We start from the raw sequence: 24,341 nt of genomic DNA, 5'->3' as shown, positions 1-24,341 counted from the left end.
CTCTCAAACGGGGGAAGTTGTCTGGTCCATCACGGGCTTACATACCCCCGGCACTTGGTGGCCTACTCTCACCCCTGATTTTTGTCAGCTAGCGGCAGGATTAGATACTTGGGATATCCCAACACAGGACCCTCGGAAATTACAATCCTATATGGGGCCCAGACCCCAACAAATGACTGCCCCTGGATGTAGCAGCCCCACTGCCAGGTGCAGGCTGGCCCAGTCCGATTTCTATGTATGCCCCAAAGATGGTAGGAGCTGGGCCACAGCCTATCGATGCGGGGGATATGAAGAATACTTTTGTTATGAATGGGGTTGCGAGACCACTGGAGATGCCTATTGGGACCCAACCTCTTCCTGGGACTCAATAACCGTTAAAAGAAATTATACCCAGCCCGATGCTGATGGACACACCTGTTATTTCGCGAAAGGCAGCAATGGGGGAAATGCCAACTGGAAAAAGCCCTTGTCGTTGCCACTAAGGATTGTTTTTACTGACGCGGGACGGCGGGTGACAGAATGGCAACTAGGATATACATGGGGCTTTAGATGGCACCTCGCAGGAAAAGACAGAGGCGTCATCTTTAAGATCAAACTTAAGGTTGAAAGTCCCCTGACCCATCCAATAGGACCAAACTTAGTCCTACCAGACCAAAAAGGCCCCCGCCTAACACCCGCCATCACTAATGTTCCAGCTAGAAATAATCCCCCCTACCCTAATGGCTCCTCTACTTCCTCCTCCCCTGTATCCCCGGTTCCAGACGCGCCTTCTCTTGGGACTGGAGACTGACTCATTAACCTGATAATAGGGGCATACAAAGCCCTCAATTATTCCGATCCCACTCTTGCTAAGGATTGTTGGCTCTGCCTAGTCTCCAACCCCCCTTATTATGAAGGTATAGCTACTGTCGCTAATTTCACCAACCACACTAACCCCCCGACTACTTGTACTTCTTCCCCTGGACACAGGTTAACCCTCCCTGAAGTATCCGGCCAGGGACTATGTTTAGGCACAGTGCCTACCTTCCATCAGGTAGGACGGTGCTGCCTACGACTGCTGCCATTACTCCCGGTGATTACTATTTAAAAGCACCCAATGGAACATATTGGGCTTGTAACACGGGCTTAACCCCTTGTATTGCTGCCCGGCTTTTAAATGCCACTGCAGATTACTGCATTTTAGTCCAACTTTGGCCCAGAATAACTTACCACAGTTCAGAAACCGTCCTCGACCTCTATGAAGGGAAAGAAAAGTTCCGATATCGGAGGGAACCCATAACCCTGACAATAGCTCTATTGTTAGGAATTGGAGGAATAACAGCAGGTATTGGAACAGGAACTTCTGCCTTACTTCAAGGCAATCAGCTTATGCAGTTACAAGTCGCTATGACTGCTGATCTTGAGGCTATAGAGAAATCAATCACGGCCTTAGAAAAATCCTTAACTTCCCTCTCAGAGGTCGTGTTACAGAATAGAAGGGGGTTAGATTTACTATTCCTAAAAGAGGGAGGACTATGCGCAGCCTTAAAAGAGGAATGCTGTTTTTATGCTGATCAGACGGGGGTGGTTAGGGAGACAATGGATAAACTCCGAGAGAGATTGGCCCAAAGGAGAAGGGATTTTGAATCCCAGCAAGGCTGGTTTGAAGGCTGGTTCAATCGATCACCTTGGTTCACCACTTTATTATCAACCCTCATGGGGCCCCTTATTATTCTATTACTGATTTTATCGTTTGGCCCTTGCATCCTAAGCAAACTTGTCCAGTTCATGAAAGACCGCTTGTCAGTGATTCAAACCATGGTACTGACACAGCAATACCAACTCCTTAAACAAACAGGGTCCCGGACTAGCTCAATGCAAGGGCAGGACATGCAAGAACAGGACGAATGGATATAAGATTCTATCCACGATAAAGAAAAAGGGGGGAATGAAAGACCCTTTCCCCAAAGTGTCAATGAATTAACCGCTCTTGCTTTTCTGTAACTGCTTGGCTTTTAGGATATAATGAATTAACTGCTCTTTTGCCTTTCTGTAACCGCTTGGCTCCCCCAACACAATGATAGCTGGTAGTTTCATAATAACTGTTTCTTAGCAAGATATGGCATTCCCTGCAAATAGCCTTCTCATAAAATATGGCCTAATACCTGACCACATAGGCAGGGGGCCGCATAGTCACGTTAGTCATGTAGGCAGGGGGCTGCATAGTCGTAGACAGGATGTCTTTCTGCTGAGTAATAAGGTCTAACTTCCCCTCTTTGTTTCCCATTCCCGCCTTTTTCTTCATGCGCAGGGGGTCTTCCAAAGCCAATCTACTAACACCAAGTATGCCCTTTTTCAAATGTTCAAATTGTCAGCCAATCGGCCCCGTCCCATCCGGGACTTGTATGTACCTGTCTATAAAAATCCTGCACCACCCCAGCCTGGTGTGCTCAGCTAGCAGGAGCTGCTGACCACCCGCAGGCGCCCGCGCTACAATAAAGAACCTCTTGCTGTTTGCATCCTGTGGCAGGATTAAATTCTTGGGTATGGGGATCCGCGGGTCTTTCAGTCTTAAAAGATGGAGGCTTTCTGCTGTTTGAATGCTCTGAGTGCCAATGCTACTTGAGGAAAAGGAAGAATCTGCTTATTCTAGAAATCATCATCTCCAGTGTTTTGTAAGAGTTTCATTTCATGACCATTAAACCACACAATGATTTAATACCAATTCTAAGTGTAATACTCATAGATATGATTTCTGGTTGAATAAAACTTGTTCTGATCCATTTTGTGTAGTTTCTATCATGTAGTTTCTATTAGGACCCATGTATTTTCACAGTAAATTTTGAATTTATCAAAATCTTGACCTAAGGGGTACTGTTGTTTATTAGTAATTATATTTCAGCATCAAGACCCATGGAAGGACATTCAGGAAACAACAACCACAGTAATTTGAGCAGGAACAGTTTAATAGAAAGTATTACTATTTAAAGGGGAACTAACTACTAGGAGGGAATAAAAGAGAACTCCAAAGAATAACCTAGAGCAGAGGGAGGGTAATAAAAGAACCCACTTGGAAGGGGAGGAAGACGCTCCCTAAGGCTGGGATGCAGACTTCATTGGAGAAGTTGTGACTAGTGCCAATGACTCCCCCCATGGCAAAGAAGTTCACTGGATTGTCAGGGTAAGAGCTGGTCCACAGTCAGCAGCTGAGGCCGATGGGCAGGAAACCGTGGGCCTTGGCTTGGCCCCCGCAGCTGGTGTACTAGTAGGCAGAAGCTAGAACACAAGAAACCACCTGCTTATATCGTGAAATTTGCTCTCCAACACTCCCTACTAATAAAGCTCAACTTTGAGCCTCCTGGCGAAGAAATGTCCTCGTATCCAAAGCAAGGCAATGAAGGATGGATCTGGAATGAGGAGATATTAAGTAACAACTGGCACATCTCCTTTAAAGGTAGGAGGGCTTGACTTTCTGCTATCCCTTTGTACCTGTACATAAAAGACTTTGCGGAAAAGAATTTTACCAATAGCCTTACAGAAATGCTGCAACTCTGGGTGGCAATTAAGGAATTAGGCTTTTAATTTTTAAGTCTCCTTTTCTCAGATGTCTGACTCAATCTGGCCATGATGAGATCTTTTTTTTTTTTTTTTCCTTAAGCATTTCAGTAAATTATGGTCCCAGGACCAATCTTGGAAGTTTTAGTTCATCTCTGATACACCAATCCTTAATTATATGTAGGAAGAACCAAAGTGTTTGAAATTGACGTTATGGGAGAAGCTGGAGGTCCCCTCCTGACCCACACAAGAGCATCGTCCATGGAACAATTGTCTAGCCTAAGGAGAAACAGATACACCTGATTTTGAGGAGTCTGAGAGCAGATGGGTACGACAAAGGCCAGATAGTCAAACAGATACACAGCCAGGTTTAGCTTATGATGCTTGTCTCAAACAACAATGCCTTTTGGCAGTGGGGGACCCAGCCCAGATATGGAACTTAGATGCAGCATCCCCATGAAAGGAAGCCTCCGAGATGCCCACAGGAGGACAGGACAGTAAGACATTAAGGATCTCACTAGTGGGCACTTGTTTCATCCTGCATTACACCTCTGCTCCCCTTGGAGTTGGCTGTTCCATGCCTTGGTGACTATGGGGGAAGGGGGTACAGAAAAGATTTAACAGCAAGATTTTGTAGGGACTTATGAGGGAGCAGAAGACTGACTGAAGACACAAAGCATAAGCTGACATCCTGCAACCTCCCTCCCCCCACCCCAACCCCACTCCTAGGTGGGAGAAGCGTGACATTCTTCCAGGAAGCTCCCAACTATCTTAATGTTAATGCCTTGCTAGAGGGGAAAAACCACCTTAACTAAGGCAAGGTCTAGCAGGTCCTCTATAGCATATGAAAGTTCTTTCAAAATCTCCTTTTTTCCTTACCTCTCCCAACCCCATAGTATATAATCACCTCTCGCAACCCTGCCCCTGACCATGGGTCCTATCCCCATACTTTAATAAACCACCATTTTGCATTCAAGATGTTACAAGAATTCTTTCTTGGTCATCGACTCCAGATCCCACCCCACGGAACCTCACCTGTTTTCCAAAACCACATCAGGGACCACACTGCAAAATGAAAGAGGAGTGCTGGTCTCACTCATCAGCCAGAGAGACCAGCATCTCCAATTCTTTACATATGGAACTTGACATGCTTCCTCTGATTCAACCCTCCAGGGTTGCTCTTTGGTTACTGGAGGAAGAGCGGCCTTGGGGGCATTCAGGCAGGAAGAATGACCTTTCTCAGGAGAGAGAAATATGGACCTTGTTGTAAGATACCAAACTTTAAAAAGTTTAATATAAAGAATGGGTGGTTGTCAGAGGGGAGGGCAGGAGGGAGGGTGGCTGAAACAGGTGAAGGGGTTAAAAGGTGCACCTATCACGATGAGCAAGCAGTTAGTACAGAATTGTTGAATCACTACATTGTACACCTAAAACTAATAAAACACTATATGGTAACTATACCTGAATCAAAAGATAATTATTTTTTAAAAAGCTATGTGAAAAGGGAGAAAACAAAACTTTGAAAAGAGATCCCAATATTTATTCAGAAAAATATTAGATACTGATGAAAGTATCACAAACTTTGTTAGTTCAGAGTTTATATTTTATTTGTTTTTCATTTATTTACTTTTTTCCAGAGTTTACATTTTAGAAAATGTGACTTGAAACCAGCTCTTCTCTTGAGAATAGGGTCACAGAAGATGAGCCTCTGCTCCCAAACCTCTCCTGTTCCATAGGCACTTTGCAGTTGAGGGAAAACCCCTTCAAGTTTCTGCCATGTCCTGTGTCCTTCTTGCCTCTCAGTTGGCACAATGAGGAAAAGACTTAAAGAGGAAAGTCACTTGGTGGCGGACAGAATGCAAGGGGCTTGTAGTCAGGAGACCCTCTACTCTCAACTCTGAAATCCATGTGCTATGGGAATTAGGGCAAATCCCTTCTCCTCTCTGGGCCTCAGGGTCCCTGTCTATAAAGTTAGAGCTGTTCCTGCTCCAAGTTCATATCAGAAAGGTTAAAGAGCTAACAGGGTCAGGATTTGGGGAAAAGGTGAAAAGAATGAGCAGCAGAGGCAAAACCCTTTGGCCTGTCTCTGGTGTGAGCTCTGGGAAAGGTGACTCACTCAGGCCCACCCAAAACTGCCCATAATTCCTGACCTGCCACACCCATTTTCTCCCCTGACCTCCTTGGGAAGAGAATTTCTGAAAAGTCGTAGGTGGATTGCCTTAGTCATCAATTCGATAGGAGCTATTGCCAGGAGCACAGGAGTCATGTGGGTGATTTATTTGCACCTAGTGAGCTAATCTGTTTGAAAGCTGTAAGGACTCTTGACACACCTAGGTGGACACAGATACAGCAGTTTTCCTGTGTGTTGCCTCACCAAAGGCCAGGTCCACAGCTTTCTGGGTACTTTGCATTGATCCAGTAGTATTTCTGATACATTCCAACCTCTATGGCCCTCTCACTGACCTCATCTCTTCTCTTCCACCCTGTCTACATCTGTTACCCATCAGAAGATCTGCTCTGTCCCTTCTCTCACTCGCCCAGCATCAGATGGTTCAGTGGCTGTCAATCCACATGACCATGACTGTGACAAAGATACTATTCCTTCCACTATTATATACAATTATAGGCCAGCCCTTGTATTATCCTACTGTTTTATGTAACTTGCTCCACCAAAATTGCAAGTATTGTACTTCATAATATAATTTTATCTCCTAAGAGGATTCTATTTTCAAAGATTACTAGAGAAGAGTTTTACATTCTGGCTTGAAAACCTCCTTTATTACACTGCATTCCTGACAAGAAACCTCCAGGAGTATCTGCTTAGCCCCAGAAATTATCAGTCTTTATCCTAAATTAGATAGAATAAAATGTCTAAGTGGCATGTGGAATGAATTCACCTCTCCAAATCTCATACCTCAGACCCTCCAAGGACATTCCCATACGTGTGGGATCCAGGAGGATAACAGGCCTCAAAATAATTCATTTGTTACCCCTAGCAGTGATCCTCTTGGGATGAGCTTGATCTGACTTTCCTTAGCTAAATCAGCATGTAAGTATCATTTGACCTGCCTACTGAGATTCAAGTTTTTGACTAGAGCTCTTTCCTTTCTTTGTTGACCTTACATGCATTCTTTTGGACTTGCAGTTTCTTTTATGGCAAAGACCGAAAGATGCATACATCTAGCTAAAAGGCAATCTGATTTTCTCTCACTGCCCAAAGCTGGCAAATAGCCATCGTCTAGTCCTGAGTGGGGAGTGTAGGGGTCTCTTCATGTGGGTGAGAGTATTTAAGTGGAGGCATGTCTAAGCTAGATGACCAGCTGTCAGATGATTCTACACTGAGTGATGGCTGGAAATCAGCAGTCCTGATGGTTTTTGCAAACTTGCAATCTCAAAACTCTATGAGACTCTACCCCATGCATGGAGAAAGGCAAGGAGGACAAGCCTAATCTCCTAGAGCCCTTGTCCTTGCACTCTGTCAAATCCCAAGTTAAAGGGTTCTCGTGTAGATGCAGTCTTCATAACTAAGCTTCAGGTTCTCCAGAAGCAGAGCACACTGCATTTCTTCTGCTCTAATCTCTACAGTATATAGCCTAGAGCTCAGCAGTTAACAGGGGTCCAATATTTACCACATTGTTTTATCCTTTCAATGGCATGCTTTAAAGTTATTAGGGAAGTAATATTTCAGGGATATGGAGATACAGTTAAGACATGGTCCCTACACACATACACACACCCCAAACATCAGAGTTTAGCAAGACTGACCTGTAATAACAGAATTTATAACACCGTTATGGGTGTTGGCCATTATGGTTTCCATCACCCATATACCACAATTATGGGTGACAGAAATTCAGACAAGGAAACTGTACATTTTTAGCTGGTGAGATGTATTAATGAAGACTTGACAGATGAGATCCTTTGGACCTGGGACCCATCCGATGGTTAGTGTTTTAAAAGATGAAAAGTGAATAACTAAAAACTCAGATAAGTATAACACTCTACTCAATGACCACAGAATATACATTCTTCTCAAGTGCATACGGGGCATTCTCCAGGACAGACCACATTAGGCCATAAAACAAGTCTCAAGAAATTTAAAAGAAATCAGATACAGTCCCATTGAGAAACAACTATTAGCTGTCTATCTTGCACCACAATACAGGGAGGACTGACTGCTCACCTGCCAGTGGTAATATGAACCTCTGGGCTGATAGCAGGATAGATTAAGAATGTGTTCCGCAAACATAAGAATGCCTGTGCCCAAGTAAGCACCTTACAGAAATGGCACACTTACCTACAGCACAGGAGCACTTACAATATCAGCCTGCTATCTCATGAACTGCACTCATTTTAAGGGCCTATGTCAACCCAGCCCAACTTCCAGAAGTTGGTGACATTATGTCTCTTCTTCCCCAAGCAAAGAAAGAAGGTGCAGAAGACATATGGTATACTGATGGCAGATCCCAGGGAAACCTGCCTCTTAGGCATTCCTGTGCCATCCAACTAGATTCTAATGTACTTTTGTTTGAAGAAGGAACTAAACAAAGTAGTCAGTGGGCAGAGTTGAGAGTGTTATGGGTTGTGTTAGTTAACACATGAACCCATGCCCACTGATTTGAGATCTGGCTACTGACAGCTAGGCAGTGTGGAAAGGGTTAACAACGTGGATGCTGCAATGGCACAAAGGAAGCGGGGCTATATTAAATAAAGCCCTATGGGGAGCAGACCTCAGGCAATATATTTGGGGTGTATGCACTAAACCTGACACAGCTGCCCATGTACGGCAGGTGTCCGCTCACTCCCCACCCACACTGCCAGGCAATCATGAAGCAGATGCACTAGCCTGGGCAAGAGCCCTTCTGCTAGAGGGAAATTTGACTCTGTCTGATGCCGTAGGATGGGTCCACTGTAAACCAAAGCACTGAGGTCCCCAATCTACTTGGGAAATAATAAAAGGATTACATTTGCCTTTAAAAATTTCAACTTAAGAGCTGTTGACAGACTGCCCCCAGTGCTACTTCAGGCAAGGACTGCTGTGCCAATACCCCTACCCCGGGGTACAGTGAGCAGATTACATGTCCTCTGTCTCATAGGCAAATAGATTACACAGGCCTTTTGCTGGTAGGGGAAGGGCACAAATTATCAGTATCGATCTGGAGGATACTTCACTGTTCGTCCCCCACCTTCTAAACACATGAGAAAACTAGACAGATATTTCCCCCCAAATATCAAATGAACAATGAACACATGAAAAGAAACTCAACATTATTAGCCATCAGGGAAATGCAAATTAAAACCACAATGATATACCACTTCACACCCACTGGGATAGTTATAATCAAAAGATGGACGATGACATGTGTAGGTATAGATGTGGATAAACTGGAACCCTCATGCATTGCTTTTGGGAATGTAAAATGATGCAGCTACTTTAGAAAACAATTTGGCAGTTCCTTAAAAAGTTAAACATAAAGTTACCATAAGCCTTGGCATATACCCCAAAACTCAAATCATATGTCCCAAGAAATAAACATGTACATGAGTGTTCCTAGTAACTTTATTCATAATAGCAAGAAAGAAGAAACAATCCAAATGTTCATCAAGTGATGAATGGATACACAAAAATGTGGACTATATGCAGGGGAATAGTATTTAGCCATTAAAAAGTAATGAAACACTTATTCATGCTATAACATGTATGAACCTTGAAAATGCTGTGTTAAGTGAAAGAAATCAGACACAAAATTCCACATGTCTTATGATTCCATTTTTGTGAAATGTCCAGAACAGGCAAATCTAAAGAGAAAGAAAGCAGAGTGGTGGTTACTGGAGAGGTCTGGGGTAGGAGGGTGACAGGGAATGATAAAGAATGTCACCTATATTTGGCATGATGGAACATTGATCTGGAATCAGTTAGCAGTGATATGGTGATGGTTATACAACTCCATGAATATATTAAAACCTGCTAAACTGTAAACTTTGAAGGGGTGAATTATACATTATATGGATTATACTTCAATATTTTAAAACTCAAAATAAGTCACAGAATCAGAATAAGTATGATATACTTAATATAGAACAAAGTGCAACTAATCACCCTTATTAGATTTTTTGCTGTGATAATAAAGGAGAAAAGCAGAGCACAGAAATCCAATAGATTTCAGTAATTCATTCCACAAAAGTTAATGGGGCTCTTGCCATCCTATCCAACCGTGCTAGTTGCTGCAGAGTGTACAAATCCGAATGGTCCTCGGCTCCTAAGGGTCTTAGAAGCTAATTGAGAGGCTGAGAAGCTAATTGAGAGGCTTAGAAGAGTGGACTGACAGCCCAAGCAGGGTTGGCTGTGCTCATCTACCTAAGCATGGCTTGTCAGAGCAGGCCACCAGCTTCCAGCCCTGGGAGCCATAGAGCCTCCCTGGAAAGGGAATGACAAGTGAGATGAAGGCTAACAAGCTACCCAGGAAGAGACACTTGAATAAATTATAGAATGAAATCATGCCTTGATCTCCCACGTAAGAGAGAACAGTTGTGCACCCTTCTGTCTGGGACCCTTGACTGAGAGGGAAGGATTGGGCCAGCTGACTCTGACCCCTGACCTAATCTTAGTGCAAGATCTTCTAGATAAGGGGACAGGGGAGAGGGTAAGTTAAGAAACAGGAAACAGGAAAACATGAGTTATCACGCTAGGTTTTATCAGAGATTAAGAAAATGAGGGGAAGGGGATAACTTTTGAAAAGTACAACCTGGGTGGAGAGAGATGGTCCCACTTTAGCAAAGTGATGGAGAGTAGGGACATAGCCTGGCCCGTGTGAGGCCTGATGGAATAACGGGGCCTAGCTTGGTACTGAGTGATAGGAGTGAGGACGGCATTACACACAAAAAGCAGACTGAGCATGATGGCTCACTCATGTCACAGGAACAGCAGCGTAGAGGAGACATGGCCAAGACCACAGTGATGGGAAGAGAACAAAGTCTGGGACATAGTGGATATAGCAGGAAGATTCTAGCCTTCATGATGGGTACAAAAACTAGTCTGTTAATCACCATTTTCATCATTAGCTGAGCTGTGCCTCCCTGACTCTTCCCCTCTATAAGTTTGTTGGCCCTGGGAAACTGAGATTACACAGAATACAAAGCAAAATGCTAGAAATGCTCCAAGACAATACAAAGTGCTAGGGAAAGGAGTGTGTTTCAAGAGGAAAAGTGAAGTTGGGAAAGATTTTACTCATAAAGTTAGTAGCACATGAACTTGAAAGGATGTGAAAGATTTTAAAAACTGCTTCGTGGGGCGCCTGGGTGGCTCAGTGGTTTAAGCTTCTGCCTTCGGCTCGGGTCATGATCTCAGGGTCCTGGGGTCGAGCCCCACGTCGGGCTCTCTGCTCAGCGGGGAGCCTGCTTCCCCCTCTCTCTCTACCTGCCTCTCTGCCTACTTGTGATCTCTCTCTATCAAATAAATAAATAAAAATCTAAAAAAAAAAAAAAACTGCTTCCTGGTCACAGTAATATTTAGTTTCAGAAGTACAGAAAAACACGAAGAAAAAAAACGAAAAAAAAGAAAAAAAAACAAAAATTATTCTACTACTCAGATAAAAGAACCATTAACATTTGAGGGGTTTATCTTTCTGCATTCTGTTTATTTATATCTGTCTATAAATACCTACATCTAACTATATAGGCATATAGATATTAAAAGCACATTGTGTTTGTGTACACCTATATATACACACACACATATATATATATTTAAATATTTTATTTATTTGAGAGAAAGCATGCACAGAGGGAGAGTGAGAGGGAGAAGCAGACTCCCCGCTGAGCAGAGAGCCACATGCAGGACTCAATCCCAGGACTCTGAGATCATAACGGAGCTGAAGGCAGACACTCAACCCACTGAGCCCCCCAGGCACCCACACACATATTTTTATATTTCCAAAAACACTTGTGATTGATAAGGATCTGACAGGGAAACAGAAGGTGAGACAGAGAATCAGAACAGGTAGGGAAAAGAGCACTGGAAGGCAATGGAGCATTCCAGAAAAAACATTAACTAAACAGGACTGGCTTCAAATCCTCTGCCTCTATGGATACTCTAGCAAGTTACTTCATTGTGCTAATCCTCGGGTTCCTCATGTGCAAAATGGGTTTACATATACCCATCTACATATGGGTGTACATATACCAATATGTAGATGACAGAGCCCCTTTCATGATCAGAGACATGACAGCGTCTTGAGTACATAGCAGCATGCCTAGAGAAAGGTAGGCACGGAGCACGTGTCGGGGTAGAACAGGCTGTTTGGGCCGCTGCATGTGGCTCTGCTTGCTTCTGGTCCGAGATACTTGTGATGAAGCTCTAGAACCTAGGTAAGGTTCGGTGGGCTGAGGTCCGGGGCTGATGACCAAGAACGAATTCTTGAGACATCTTTGGTGCAAAATGGTGGTTTATTAAAGCACGGGGACAGGACCCGTGGGCAGGAAGAGCTGCTGCCCCAGGGATGTGAGGAGTGGCTGGTTATATACATAGGAGTTGAGTAGGTGAGGACAAAGGAGTGTTCAGAAGGGCTATTGGGGTAAAGAAGACTGTCAGGATATTGAAGGCCTGGTTACTATCAAGCCAAGGCCACTTTCCCTCTAATGAGGCACTAACATAAAGACAATTGGGAGTCTCCTGGTGGAATGTTACATTCCTGCTATCAAGCGTCCTTGTTAGTGAGATTTGGGTTTAGAAGAAATTTAACTTTATTTACTTTTCCTTCTACCTCAGCCTCCTTCAGTTTTTATGGAGAGGAGGGTGACATTAGGGCTTGAGGAACTGAGTTATGTGCCTTTGGAAATTGGGTTTTTTTTTTTTTTTTAAGATTTTATTTATTTGTCATAGAGAGAGAAGCGAGAGCAAGCACAGGCAGACAGAGTGGCAGGCAGAGGCAGAGGGAGAAGGAGAAGCAGGCTCCCTGCCGAGCAAGGAGCCCGATGTGGGACTCGATCCCAGGACGCCGGGATCATGACCTGAGCCGAAGGCAGCCGTTTAACCAACTGAGCCACCCAGGCGTCCCTGGAAATTGGGTTATTGATAAGGTAACTTCTTTGTTGTAAATCTCAAGGACACTTGTAAACCAAGGGAGACTCCTGCTTTGCAGGATTGCGATCTCTGCAAGTTAACTGTTTTTCTTTTAGGGCAGTCAGGGGTGCCTGAGGAATGTGACACATATTACCAAGGGTAGTGGGTGGAGAGGGAGTGCAAGGTGCCAGCTTTTGCTTTGTCCTCAGCCAGCCTCCTGCTCCCTCATCACTTGCAGGTAATGGAGAGGTCAGAAACAACTCACTCACTGCAGCCCATAGGTCACAAGGATTCTAGATCTCAGCTAACTGAAGAACAAATTATCCAGAAGTGGTAATAAATCTTTTAAAATTACTTAACAGCCCACTCAATTGCTAGAGAAATCATGGCATAGTACACACACCACAATCAGCTGTTTCACTCTGATCAGCCTTATTATACTAGGCAACAGGCCAAGGTTACTAGTTCACATTTTTAATGGTTATTCTAATGTTCTTCATGCTTGAAAAATTCCTCTGGCCTCATAAACCAAAGTGGCAGAAGGACTACGATAGCTAGTACATGACTGATTCACTGAGTGAACTTGGGCCAGACAGATAATCTTTCTTTCTTGTGTCTCCTGAAACAAAGCAGATGGGTTTCTGTCCCTGAGCAAAAGCATCAGCATAGGGAGAGTAACTCAGGGCCACCAATTTGGGTGAAGTGTGTTTGCATATCCTGTCTTTCTACAAAGCTATAAAAGTAATTGTCCATCCATCTCTGCTGAAGGAGACCATTATTCTGTCCTTACTGTGATTAGGATCATTTTAGATATCAACTACATTATAAGCTCTCAATTCATTAAGCCACTGAGGAAAACAGATGGTGCCTTGTAAACAGGGTGTGGGCAAAATGACTTGGAGAGCCTGGAGATCAGTCAACAAAAACAAAAACCTATTTGCAGTGCCACTGAGGACGGCAATGCCTCCCAGAAGAGGCACCTCATTCTTAGAGAATTAGTAGACTATAAAAATAGCCCTAAATCATTGTTGAGAGAGACAGAGTGAGGGGAAGCAGAGAGGCAATCAGTATCCAAGGCAGTAGGGCAGAAGCAAGGGGATGCAGTGAGAGGACGACTGTGTAAAGGGTGGTGACCAAGAGAATTAAGAAGCCATGAGAGCCATGGGAGCCTATAGGCCCCGCCTAGCTACTGCAGCCCCAGTAGCTGAGATGCAGCCCATGTCACTGAACTGTTACTCACCTCTGCAAAGAGGCTGCAAAGAGACAGTCATTCAGCCAGTACTTACCGGAGGCCTCCCATGTACAGGATGCCACTAGGCTAGCACTGTAGGCAATACAAAGATCCCTGTACCAGAGGCTTTCAGAACCCAAGGGCAGGAAGAGCTGCTACCCGGGGGTTGTGAGGGATGGCAGGCTATGTACCCTGCGGTTGGGGGGCAAGGTGAGGTGTTATTTCCTCACTAACCGGCACCACTATTACGGACATTTTACAAAGGAAGAAAGTGAAGTTTTGAGAGGTAAAGCCGCCAGTCATGACTACTACGTGGCCAGCCTGGGGCTGCCACTCAAGTTTCCCAGCTCCCAAATCTCATTCTCTGGAAATGAGCTAACCTTATTTTGATTTATACAAACCCCCTTCAAGAATAAATGCGCTCAGGGCGGCTGTCAGCCTTTGTATTTCCAGAATCACAGGACTTGAGGACTTGCCTTCATATTCAAATCTCTCGGGCTCTTTTGCCGTTTTAATTATCCTAAGTAAGACCCTGATTATCCCTACTTATTTTTGCAGCCCTTCCATTGGGCTCCTACTGAGCTCAAAGACAATGCTCGGAGATGGGCATGAACCAGACAAAGTATGTGCCTTCAAGTAGCTGAAAACATACCATATAATCAAGGTATGGGGGTTTTCATTCACCACCCATAGCATGAATGTTTCCTACATGTGTCTTAATTATGAGACAAAGGATTTTTCCAAATCCCGAGGCCGTGTCACAAAGTTCCTACCTGTGTGATACAGCATGGGCAATACGCCTCAATTCGCGGTTCTACTACGGGATTCTAATTTAGCCGCAACTCCCCGTGGGCACAGTCGTTGATGCTTTGCCTCAATTCGCCATACAGACTGGCTATGTCCTACGAACAAGTTACGGGCTATCTCCCGAAGTTCACCGTCACCAAGGGCCGCTGACACTTCTCAGAGAAACCTCCCCCCTTCAGGGTGAAGTCTCCTCTAGCGACCCCATGCTTGCGACTAATTGCTGCCCCTCACCACACTGTAAACCCCAGAAAAGCTCGGCGAGAGGCCCGACAGCGCACGTTCGCGGCAGCACAGAACCACCAGGGGAACGGAACGGACGAGCGCTCCTTCGCCTCACCGCGGCCGGCGCCCCGGAACACAGAGACGTCCTCCCCCGAGCCTCCCAAGGACTGGCTGCGGCCGAAACGCCTCAGGCCCGGCCCCGCCCCTCCCGCGTGCGGAACACAAAGTTCGCAATGCTCGCCGCGGCTGCACGAAAGGAAAAGCGCGACAGAAATCTGAGGTTCCGCCCGGCTGGGAGCCAGGGCGCAGAAGAGGGCCTGCGCGAAGCCCTGACGCTGAACTCTCAGGCAAAGCCCTGACGCTGAACTCTCACGCAAGACGAGATCCCTACGCGAGAGCCGGAGACACGGAGCCACCGCCCACGCGCGCCGCCCGGGCCAATCCGGGACCCGCCCTACCCACCGCGCACACGCACGCACCCACCAGGACCCTCGCCTGCCGGGCGCTGGCTTCTTATTGGCTAGGGCTTGGTGTGGGCGGGACGAGAAGAAGCCGGCTGGACGGCGAGCGTGGGTGAGAGCCAGAAACTAGTGGGAACCTGAGTCCTGTCCCTGTAGGTATGTGAGGCTTGAGGGAATCCTGGAGCGGAGGCTGCGCTACCGTGGGGCGGGAAGAAGTGCGGCAGCGCTTGGCTGCGCCGATCGCGCCTTGGGAGTGGTGGGGGCCGTGGGGCTGGGATGAGGGGGGCGATGGCCGGGTTGAAGGGTGCAAGTAGGAATTGGCGGGTCTCGGGCCCGACCTCGTGGTTCAGGGAAATTTGGGGGGTGTCTCACGGCCTGTCGGGTGAGGGGATGAAGTGGAAGCTTGTGGAGTGAATCGGCCGAAAGGGAAGACTCGCGGAGGGGGCGGTAACGAGAGAGCCATGGAGGGGGCTGGGGCCGACCTCAGGGAGCGGGTAGCGCGGATAGTTCCCGGAGTCGGGAGCCTTCCGGAGAGCCGGCCCGCGCGGTGAGTGAGGAGGGCTTGGGAGGGCAAGCGCTCCGGCCTTGGAGTCCAGACAAGGTCACGGGAGGAGACGGGGTGGGGCGCTTCGAAAGGTTGAGGGCGTAAAACCACACCACCCTACTCTTCTCCGGAACCGCGGGTTTCCTCCCACGCTGGGCGACCCTGTCCTACCCTGGGACGGTAAGAAGGCCTCAGGCCCTGTAGGAAGCATTTACATCTGTGACGGAATTTATTTATTTATTTTTTTTTTTTTAAAGATTTTTTTTTTTTTTAAAGATTTTATTTATTTGTCAGAGAGAGAGGGAGAGAGAGCGAGTACAGGCGGACAGAATGGCAGGCAGAGGCAGAGGGAGAAGCAGGCTCCCTGCCGAGCAAGGAGCCCGATGCGGGACTCGATCCCAGGACGCTGGGATCATGACCTGAGCCGAAGGCAGCTGCTTAACCAACTGAGCCACCCAGGAGTCCCTGTGACGGAATTTAAATTTCATCCTGAAAGCTAAGCCCGCCAGTGAGAGATAGGAAAACAGAGCACGGGTTTAGACTGGGAGCCGCTGAAATGATTCTGAGGTGTTACTCGCCTTTCTCCCATCACGGGTGCGGGCTGCAACTAGTTCCCTCAGTGGGGTAGTCCCCACCGTAGGATTTATGATTCCAGAAGCACGCAGGCACTTTCGAGTTCGACCGGTTTGGATGGAAAAGTTCAGACAGATCGAGGCGGCATCAGGCCCCAGCATGACACACAAGTTTGAGTCCTATATCCCAGGGCATCTGTTATTTCCTTGTGCCCCAGAATCAATCGAAGGGGGGTTCTTAAAATACAGATTCCTTAGGTCCCCTGCTCCATATCCTCTGAATCAGAATCTCCAGGGTGGGGCCTTTGCAGCCATTTTAAACAAGTTGACAGGTGACTGATGGAAAATCAGAATTTGAAGCCCTTGTTGTTAGTAGTTCCTGTGACCAAAATGACAGGCTGTGAAGATCCTTCAGTCTGTTACATCATCTCACGCTGGACAGCTCATCCTCCCTGAGGTCTTTTCTAGGTTCCCATGCATTTGGAAAGGTCTGCAGTAGTATCTTACTAAGTTTAGAGAATATTTAGTGTTTTCAAACTGGCTTTGAATATCATCTGGTCATTGATGCCTCTTTTTGTACCTGTTCAACTTTTTGACAGAGATCTGGGTCAGTTGCAATGGGCAGGTGAGAAAATTAAAATAAAGGAAAATCTAGAAGTGGTGCGAGTGAAAAAGGTCTATTCAAAGCACAGTTGAGGGGTGCCTGGGTGGCTCAGTGGGTTAAAGCCTCTGCTTTCGGCTCAGGTCATGATCCCAGGGTCCTGGGATCGAGCCCCACATTGGGCTCTCTGCTCAGCGGGGAGCCTGCTTCCTCCTCTCTCTCTGTCTGCCTCTCTGCCTATTTGTGATCTCTCTCTGTCAAATAAATAAATAAATCTTTAAAAAAAAAAACAAAGCACAGTTGAAATTGGTGGGTGAGTTAAGTCACTAGGGAAGGAAGTTCCGTTTGGTTTTAGGCATGATTTGCATATTTTTTACAATTGAAAGAAATGCAGGCTTCTGTTAAATGAATTTTAATCTTTTTCAGATTAAGTGTATTATCAGCGTCATAACGTTGGTGCTTTGACAATATATTGTCAGTCAGAAGAACTCTGGACCGTGTGTCAGGAGATCTGGTTTCAATCCTTGCCTGCCAGAGATATATTCTTGGTGTTGAACAATTCATATAACCCCTTTTCCTCTAAAATTAGGCTATTGGCATGGATTAATCATTTGGGTTGTTATTAACAAATTATATGATTCTTAGTTACTGATTCTGATACATTTTTATTTTATTTTATTTTTTAATTTTTATTTTAAGATTTTATTTATTTATTTGACAGACAGAGATCACAAGTAGGCAGAGAGGCAGGCAGAGTGGCAGGCAGAGTGAGAGGAGGAAACAGGCTCCCTGCTGAGCAGAGAGCCCGATGTGGGGCTGATCCCAGGACCCTGGGATCATGACCTGAGCTGAAGGCAGAGGCTTTAACCCACTGAGCCACCCAGGCACCCCTGATCCTGATACTTTTAAAAAGTTAGCCACTTTTCATTTGTATGGCTGCAAATCATGAATGCTTGGGTCAAAATTTTATATGCAAGGAGTGTTGCGAATATATAGTATGTTAGGTAGAGAAATAAAATTTGAACTATAGTATAATCTGTGGTGTGAGTGTTGGACTTTTTATATCCCTCTTTTGTCTTTAAATGTGCTACAGGGCATTCTCGATCAGAGACAGGTTATCTTTAGTCACTGAAAGCAAATAATGACCACATGGTTACCCCCACACCCTTATTCTTACTCTAAGGATTGCTTTCTGAAAATCTGATCAGATGACCTACTCATACAAACTTTAGATTCTGTATCATAGGTGAGAACTGGAGTTGAGTGGATTTTCTTCTTTCATATATGTACAGGAAAGAGACTGCCATCCTCTGTCTTCCTGAAGGAGGGAGAAAAGACTTTTGGTCCACTGACCTGTTGAAAATTATACTGATCCAGATGTGAGGGTTTAGAGGAAAGACCACTGACTTTCTTGTTTTTAAAGATAATTCCTGGGGTGCCAGGGTGGCTCAGTGGGTTAAGCCTCTGCCTTGGGTCAGGTCATGATCTCAGGTCCTGAGATTAAGGATTTCTTTGTCAGACGCCAGAATTGGATTCTTCCCAATGGGGATGGGGGCTCAGAAGGATGATTTCACTTTTCAAACTAAGCAGTACACCGCCCTCTAGAGTTGACTTTTTTTTGAGGGTCTTAAACCTATGGCTCACACCCTCACAATAGCAAAGTGCTGAATGAGAGTTGTTATTGAAGGGAGTATGATGCGTGATGCACATGAAAAAACCCAGAAGTGAAGGTAAGATGTTACATGGGTAGTGGGATGGGCAGTTGACTTTTGAAGTTAATGTAACTGACACTAATCAGACTTGTACACTTAACATGTGTTTGACTCCCTTCTTTTATCTGTGGGTAACATTTACAGGCGGTTAAATCAGCTCAGTGAAGAGGGAAGTATATATGTATTTATTGTGACTAAGGTGAAACTGACTTTGTTATTTTTCTCATTGTGATGAAACACCTGTTAAATAGCTTCCTTTGTAAAAGGAGATGACTGAAAAAGGGAGAATGGAGTCTTTGATCTCTATAAAAGAAGGCAGAGAGTTTTAAGAGGGAGGTCTAGGGAATGTAAGGTATGTAAAGGAAAGTAGAGCTGAAACTTAGGAGACATTCATTCATTAAGAAGGTCCTGAGGATAGTTCAGTTTTTTCGCTGCAGTGATGTTAAAAATGATAACCCTAGGTTAAAAAAAAACAACAACCCAAAAGGCTATATTGTGTTCAATTGAACATAAATTATGGTTTAAAAGTATTGGTTAAAAAGTAAACAATAGTATTTAAAATAAAAGCTTTATTTTTTAAAAAGATTTTATTTATTTGAGAAAGCAAGACAAAAGTTATTTCAATTAAAAAACAAAATTGGGGTGCCTGGGTGGCTCAGTGGCTTAAACCCTCTGCCTTCGGCTCAGGTCATGATCCTGGGGTCCTGGGATGGAACCCCGCATTGGGCTCTGCGCTCAGCAGGGAGCCTGCTTCCTCCTCTCTCTCTGCCTGCCTCTCTGCCTACTTGTGATCTGTCTGTCAAATAAATAAATAAAATCTTAAAACAAAACAAAACAAAACTTTCACTGTTATCAACAATGTGCTGCTAAAAAGGAATTGGTTGGGATGCGCCGTAGCTCAGTCAATTTAGCATCTGACTCTTGATCTGATCTCAGCTCAGGTCTTGATCTCAGGGTTGTGAATTCAAGCTCCACCTTGGGCTCCATGCTGGGTGTGGAGCCTACTTAAATATAAACAAATAAAAAAGAATTGGTTGTATGGGATGAACATCAAAACAATAGGGGGGGATAAATAGAATTCTTCCTAAAGGTAGCTACAGGTTAAAAATATAGTTAATTTCTAAAAAATACTTTCTAAACATTATGGACAACATACCAGGTTTTTAGGTGGAAAGTAGGAGCATTTTAAGTACATCCAGCCATTCAGTGTTCAAGATGCTTTTAATTGTAGAACTTCCTGGAAATTCTCTTTCAGGAAGATTCTTCAGCCACTATGTCAACCGGCACAGATGTTTCTCTTTCTTCCTATGATGAAGATCAGGGATCTAAACTTATTCGAAAAGCTAAAGAGGCACCGTTTGTTCCCATTGGTAAGTTTGACTTTGATATTCTATTAGCAATAATCGCGCCTCGGATAAACCTCATTGGCTACGATACTGCTACTGCGCAAAGCTGACTTTGATATTCTAATAATCAGTTTGTTGTGAGCTATAAATCAGTAGAAGTGTGGTCAACTCATTCACCAGGCACATCCTGAAAGCATTTGTTTTCATATATTTTGTTCCTATGTTGTTGAAATATGTAAGATTGCCTTGATATAACATTGTCTATAAAAATTCTTCTGTGTGTCTTCAGCCTTCATTTATTGACTCTCATTTCAGTGAATGTGTTGGGGGACCCTATGACCACCCTCAGTCTCAATGATTTGCTAGAAGGACTCAACAAGGCTAACTAAAAAAGCTTACCCTCACAGTTATGGTTTATTACAGTCTCTGCTATGTTTACTGATTCCTCTCAGGGAAGGAAATAGGACTGAGAGAAGAGTTCCCTTGGCGCTCTTAAAGCATCCTCCTGGCTGCACAGCCCACAATTTGAAGATGATCTTAACTTCCTGAATCTTCTACTGTTTACTACCAATTATGGGTTTTGGACTTTAAGAGGGAAAATTAAAAACTCAATTTGTGTGTTAGTTAATTAATGGTCTCAATAGAACATCTTTGTAAAAATAGTAGAGGTTTATATTGATTGATAGTAAAGTCATCTTGCTTCCCTGACCCCATGCGATGATATACTTGTGACTCTTTGTTTCACAGGAATGGCCGGGTTTGCAGCAATTGTTGCATATGGATTATATAAATTGAAGAGCAGGGGAAATACTAAAATGTCTGTTCACTTGATCCACATGCGTGTGGCAGCCCAAGGCTTTGTTGTAGGAGCAATGACTCTTGGTAGGTTCTTAGAGGAAATTTTCAAGTTTCTAATTCCCATTAATAGATTTTATAAATCAAGGTAGGTACTTTTAGCTGACTTTGAAGTAGTTTGAAATGTCACTTATTTTTTTCTCATAAAAATTGTATTAATAAAGGTAGTTCAATTAGTGACACAGTTTTTACTGTCTGATACAGTAAATGTTTTATTTGTTTTACATGTTTTAAAGGAAAAAAAAACCCGTTCTGTCCATCATAGAACTTATAATTTCACTGGAGTCTAAATATGTAAATAGGGTTGGTAGTAAGAGCCATTATCTGGGAGAGACATATGACATAAGACTACTGTTTTATTGAATTTTTGAAAGTGGCAAAATTTTTTGGTTTTTTTTTAAGAGCCCAAGGGGGTAGGACAGGTTGAGAGAGGGAGAGAGAGAATCTAAGCAGCCTCCACATTTAATGGGGAGACCAACATGGGGCTTGATCTCGGGACCCTGAGATTATGCTTAAGCCAAAATCAAGAGTCAGGTGCTTAACTGACTGAGTCACCCAGGTGCCCCAGAAAATGTTTTTTTAATGTAGGTATTACAGTCTTTTATTGGCTTTTTAATTTTATTGACTTCACTTACTGTTACATGGCAAGAGTACTCCTTTTAAAGTTGTAAGATTAATATTAATTGTTTTTTTTTTTTTAAGATTGTTTCTTTATTTATTTGACAGGCAGAGAGAGAGAGAGAGGAGGAAGTAGGCTCCCGGCTGAGCAGAGAGCCCGATGTGGGGCTTGATCCCAGGACCCTGGGATCATGACCTGAGCCGAAGGCAGAGGCTTAACCCACTGAGCCACCCAGGCGCCCCTAATTGTTCTTTAAAATAAATATTTCAGTAGTCTGAAGTAGACACAAGAACCTCGAGCTACTGGGAACCTGTAGAAAAAAAGAATTTCAGAAATTTAAAGAAGGCAAAAGTATAAACAGCCTGGGGTCTTGTTCCCCTTATAAATATTGCATGATAGCAAGGTGCTACTTTTAGCTATTTTATGAACTGTTTTCCGTTTTCTTAATATCATGGAAAATATTAAATGTTTAACTACTGTTTTTTTTTTGTTTTGTTTTGTTTTTTTCCTTTAGGTATGGGGTATTCCATGTACAAGGAATTCTGGGCAAAGCCTAAACCTTAGAAGAAGAGAAGCTGTCTCAGTTTTGTTGGTGGTGTTTGCTTTAGTTAGGCATTTCATATTGAGTTTATATGTTTATGTTGAAAATAAATCATTTGAATGGGTCAGATAATATGGTAGTTTAAGTATTGGCTTCCTGTCTTGCAGGCTTGATTTGCCTGGTTACCAGACTACTAGTGACCAGTCAACTAGCTAGGTCATTCAGGGGAGTCACATTAGCACAAAAGAAGAAACATGTCACTTTTAAATGGACTGGACAGTGGTAAAATATGCTCCTCCTTAAACTCTTATGATCAAATCAGTTAGAAAGAGGACAGTGTGCCAGTCCTGAAGTACTCGTAGTTGCTGATTTGATTCTAGTATCAAAACATGCTTTTGATGTTATGTAGGAATCCCATTTAACTTTTTTCTGCCTATTTTGCAGATTGATTGGGTACTTCAGTTTTTAGGACTGGTTGGCTCTTAATCCTTTCAGAACAGTGCATGGAATATAGTAAGCTTCCCAACAACCTAAAATACGTTTATTTAAACTAAACCTAAAAAGCCGATAAAGAGCTGTTTAGAGTAATATTTATTTCAGAATCATAGTTGTAAACATGAGAATAACCTAACTGTGGATCCCAGTTTAGCTTTTTTTGTAACTGCAGAGTTATATTTATGCTGCTGTTGTATTAGAATAATTTCTAAATGTTGAAATGTGTATTTTAAGTACTAATGCAAAGGTTAAGTGACAAACACTTTTTTAAATGTATGAAGCTTGTTTATTTTCTCTGTAAGAATCATAAATGTTAACAAATTACCTACAGTTGAAGTGATTGATGATTTTATTCACAAGGTAGTTTGGTCAGACATAATACACAAACTTTGGTATACTCCAGAATGCTTTATTACATTTGTGAAATTTTCTTGTCTAACCTAAATTTACATTCCATGGTGATAACATGGTAAATGTAGTGTTAGTAAAGAAGGTGAACACATCAGTTGCCTTGTATTTATTTCAATTTAGAAAAAAATCAGTCATTCCTTAGTAACACAAGGATTAAGTTCCAAGAAAAAAGAATGTTTTATACCTGTGGTAGGAACTATGGTTAAAGCATATTTATCAAACAGGAATAATCGTTAATATCTGTTGAGTATTTACTATGTGCCACACACTATTCTAAGTGCTTTTCATGTATAATGTCATTTAGATTTACTAACAATCCTAAGAGGTAGGAATTATCCTTATTTGACAGAGGAGAAGACTGAGGCATGAGTGTAAATATCTAACCCAGGGTCACAAAGCTAGAGAGGGTTATAGGTTTGGGACTGGAACCTGGGCAGTCAAGTCGTAGATGCCAATAGGTATTAGAAATGATGGCCTTTGTGAAACTGAGTGGCCGCAGTTATCATAAATTAATAAAGTTAGGCAAGAGGTTACAGCATGGTCTTGACTCACCACTGAATCTTTTTTTTTTTTTTTTTTTAAGATTTTATTTATTTATTTGTCCGAGAGAGAGCGAGCACAGGCAGACAGAGTGGAAGGCAGAGTCAGAGGGAGAAGCAGGCTCCCTGCGGAGCAAGGAGCCCAATGTGGGACTGGATCCCAGGACGCTGGGATCATGACCTGAGCCGAAGGCAGCTGCTTAACCAACTGAGCCACCCAGGCGTCCCTCACCACTAAATCTTAAACTTGGATTAAATCTGAGTTTTCTCAATCTTGGGTATAAAATGAGAAGGTGAGCTAGGTAATTTCTACAGTCCTATATAGCTTATAGGTCATTATATGAGTCTGAAAAATGCTTTAAAAATAAAAACTATTACTAGGAACTATTTTCTCAGGTTCCAATAGATCTGATAGGAGATCCTGGTAGGCAGTCCTAGCAATTGTTTCACGAAGGATAAGCCTTCTGTAGAACAAATTTGGGAACAATTTTCAGGAAATTGTTCTAACAGATGAGTATATTACTGACTTGTTAAACCAAATAAATACTCATTTGAGAGAAGTTGGCCTGGACCATTGCCAGAAGCTAGGGCAAACAAAAGCAAAGTGTTGGGTACTGAGCATTATGTAATTAAAGGTGGGGTTGCCCATTCAAGGAAGAGAGTGGTAAATTAGCTGGATGAATGGATTGCCATCAGATAATGAAGTTCTTAAAAGTGGTTTAGGTGGGTGTGATGTTACATCTTATTAAGTCAGTCCTGGGTTCACAGCTCTGTCACCTATTACCCAAGT

The 24,341-nt window shown here is 43.6% G+C and overlaps 1 protein-coding gene and 1 pseudogene across 1 annotated transcript; one reads left to right on the top strand and one right to left on the bottom strand.

Moving 5' to 3' along the window:
- Positions 1-15,372: 15,372 nt before the first annotated feature.
- On the top strand, positions 15,373-23,106 carry HIGD1A (HIG1 hypoxia inducible domain family member 1A). The gene is made up of 4 exons (XM_059390772.1): positions 15,373-15,472; positions 20,001-20,115; positions 20,839-20,973; positions 22,080-23,106. The coding sequence occupies exons 2-4, from the start codon at positions 20,019-20,021 to the stop codon at positions 22,127-22,129; spliced, it is 282 nt and encodes a 93-aa protein (XP_059246755.1). The 5' UTR covers positions 15,373-15,472; positions 20,001-20,018; the 3' UTR covers positions 22,130-23,106.
- Positions 20,069-20,199, bottom strand: LOC132012612 (U4 spliceosomal RNA; annotated as a pseudogene).
- Positions 23,107-24,341: the final 1,235 nt, after the last annotated feature.

This window comes from Mustela nigripes, chromosome 2 (assembly GCF_022355385.1).
Source record: "Mustela nigripes isolate SB6536 chromosome 2, MUSNIG.SB6536, whole genome shotgun sequence".
Lineage (NCBI taxonomy): Eukaryota > Metazoa > Chordata > Mammalia > Carnivora > Mustelidae > Mustela > Mustela nigripes.
Note: the sequence above shows the minus strand (reverse complement) of the source record. Positions and strands in the feature narration are given on the sequence as shown.

What these genes read in the sequence shown, in the direction of transcription:
- HIGD1A (XM_059390772.1), top strand. Translation starts at nt 20,019, where the DNA reads ATGTCAACCGGCACAGATGTTTCTCTTTCTTCCTATGATGAAGATCAG. An exon ending in GGCACCGTTTGTTCCCATTG is followed by an intron (nt 20,116 to 20,838) that starts GTAAGTTTGACT and finishes TTTGTTTCACAG; the next exon opens with GAATGGCCGGGTTTGCAGCA. An exon ending in TGTAGGAGCAATGACTCTTG is followed by an intron (nt 20,974 to 22,079) that starts GTAGGTTCTTAG and finishes TTTTTCCTTTAG; the next exon opens with GTATGGGGTATTCCATGTAC.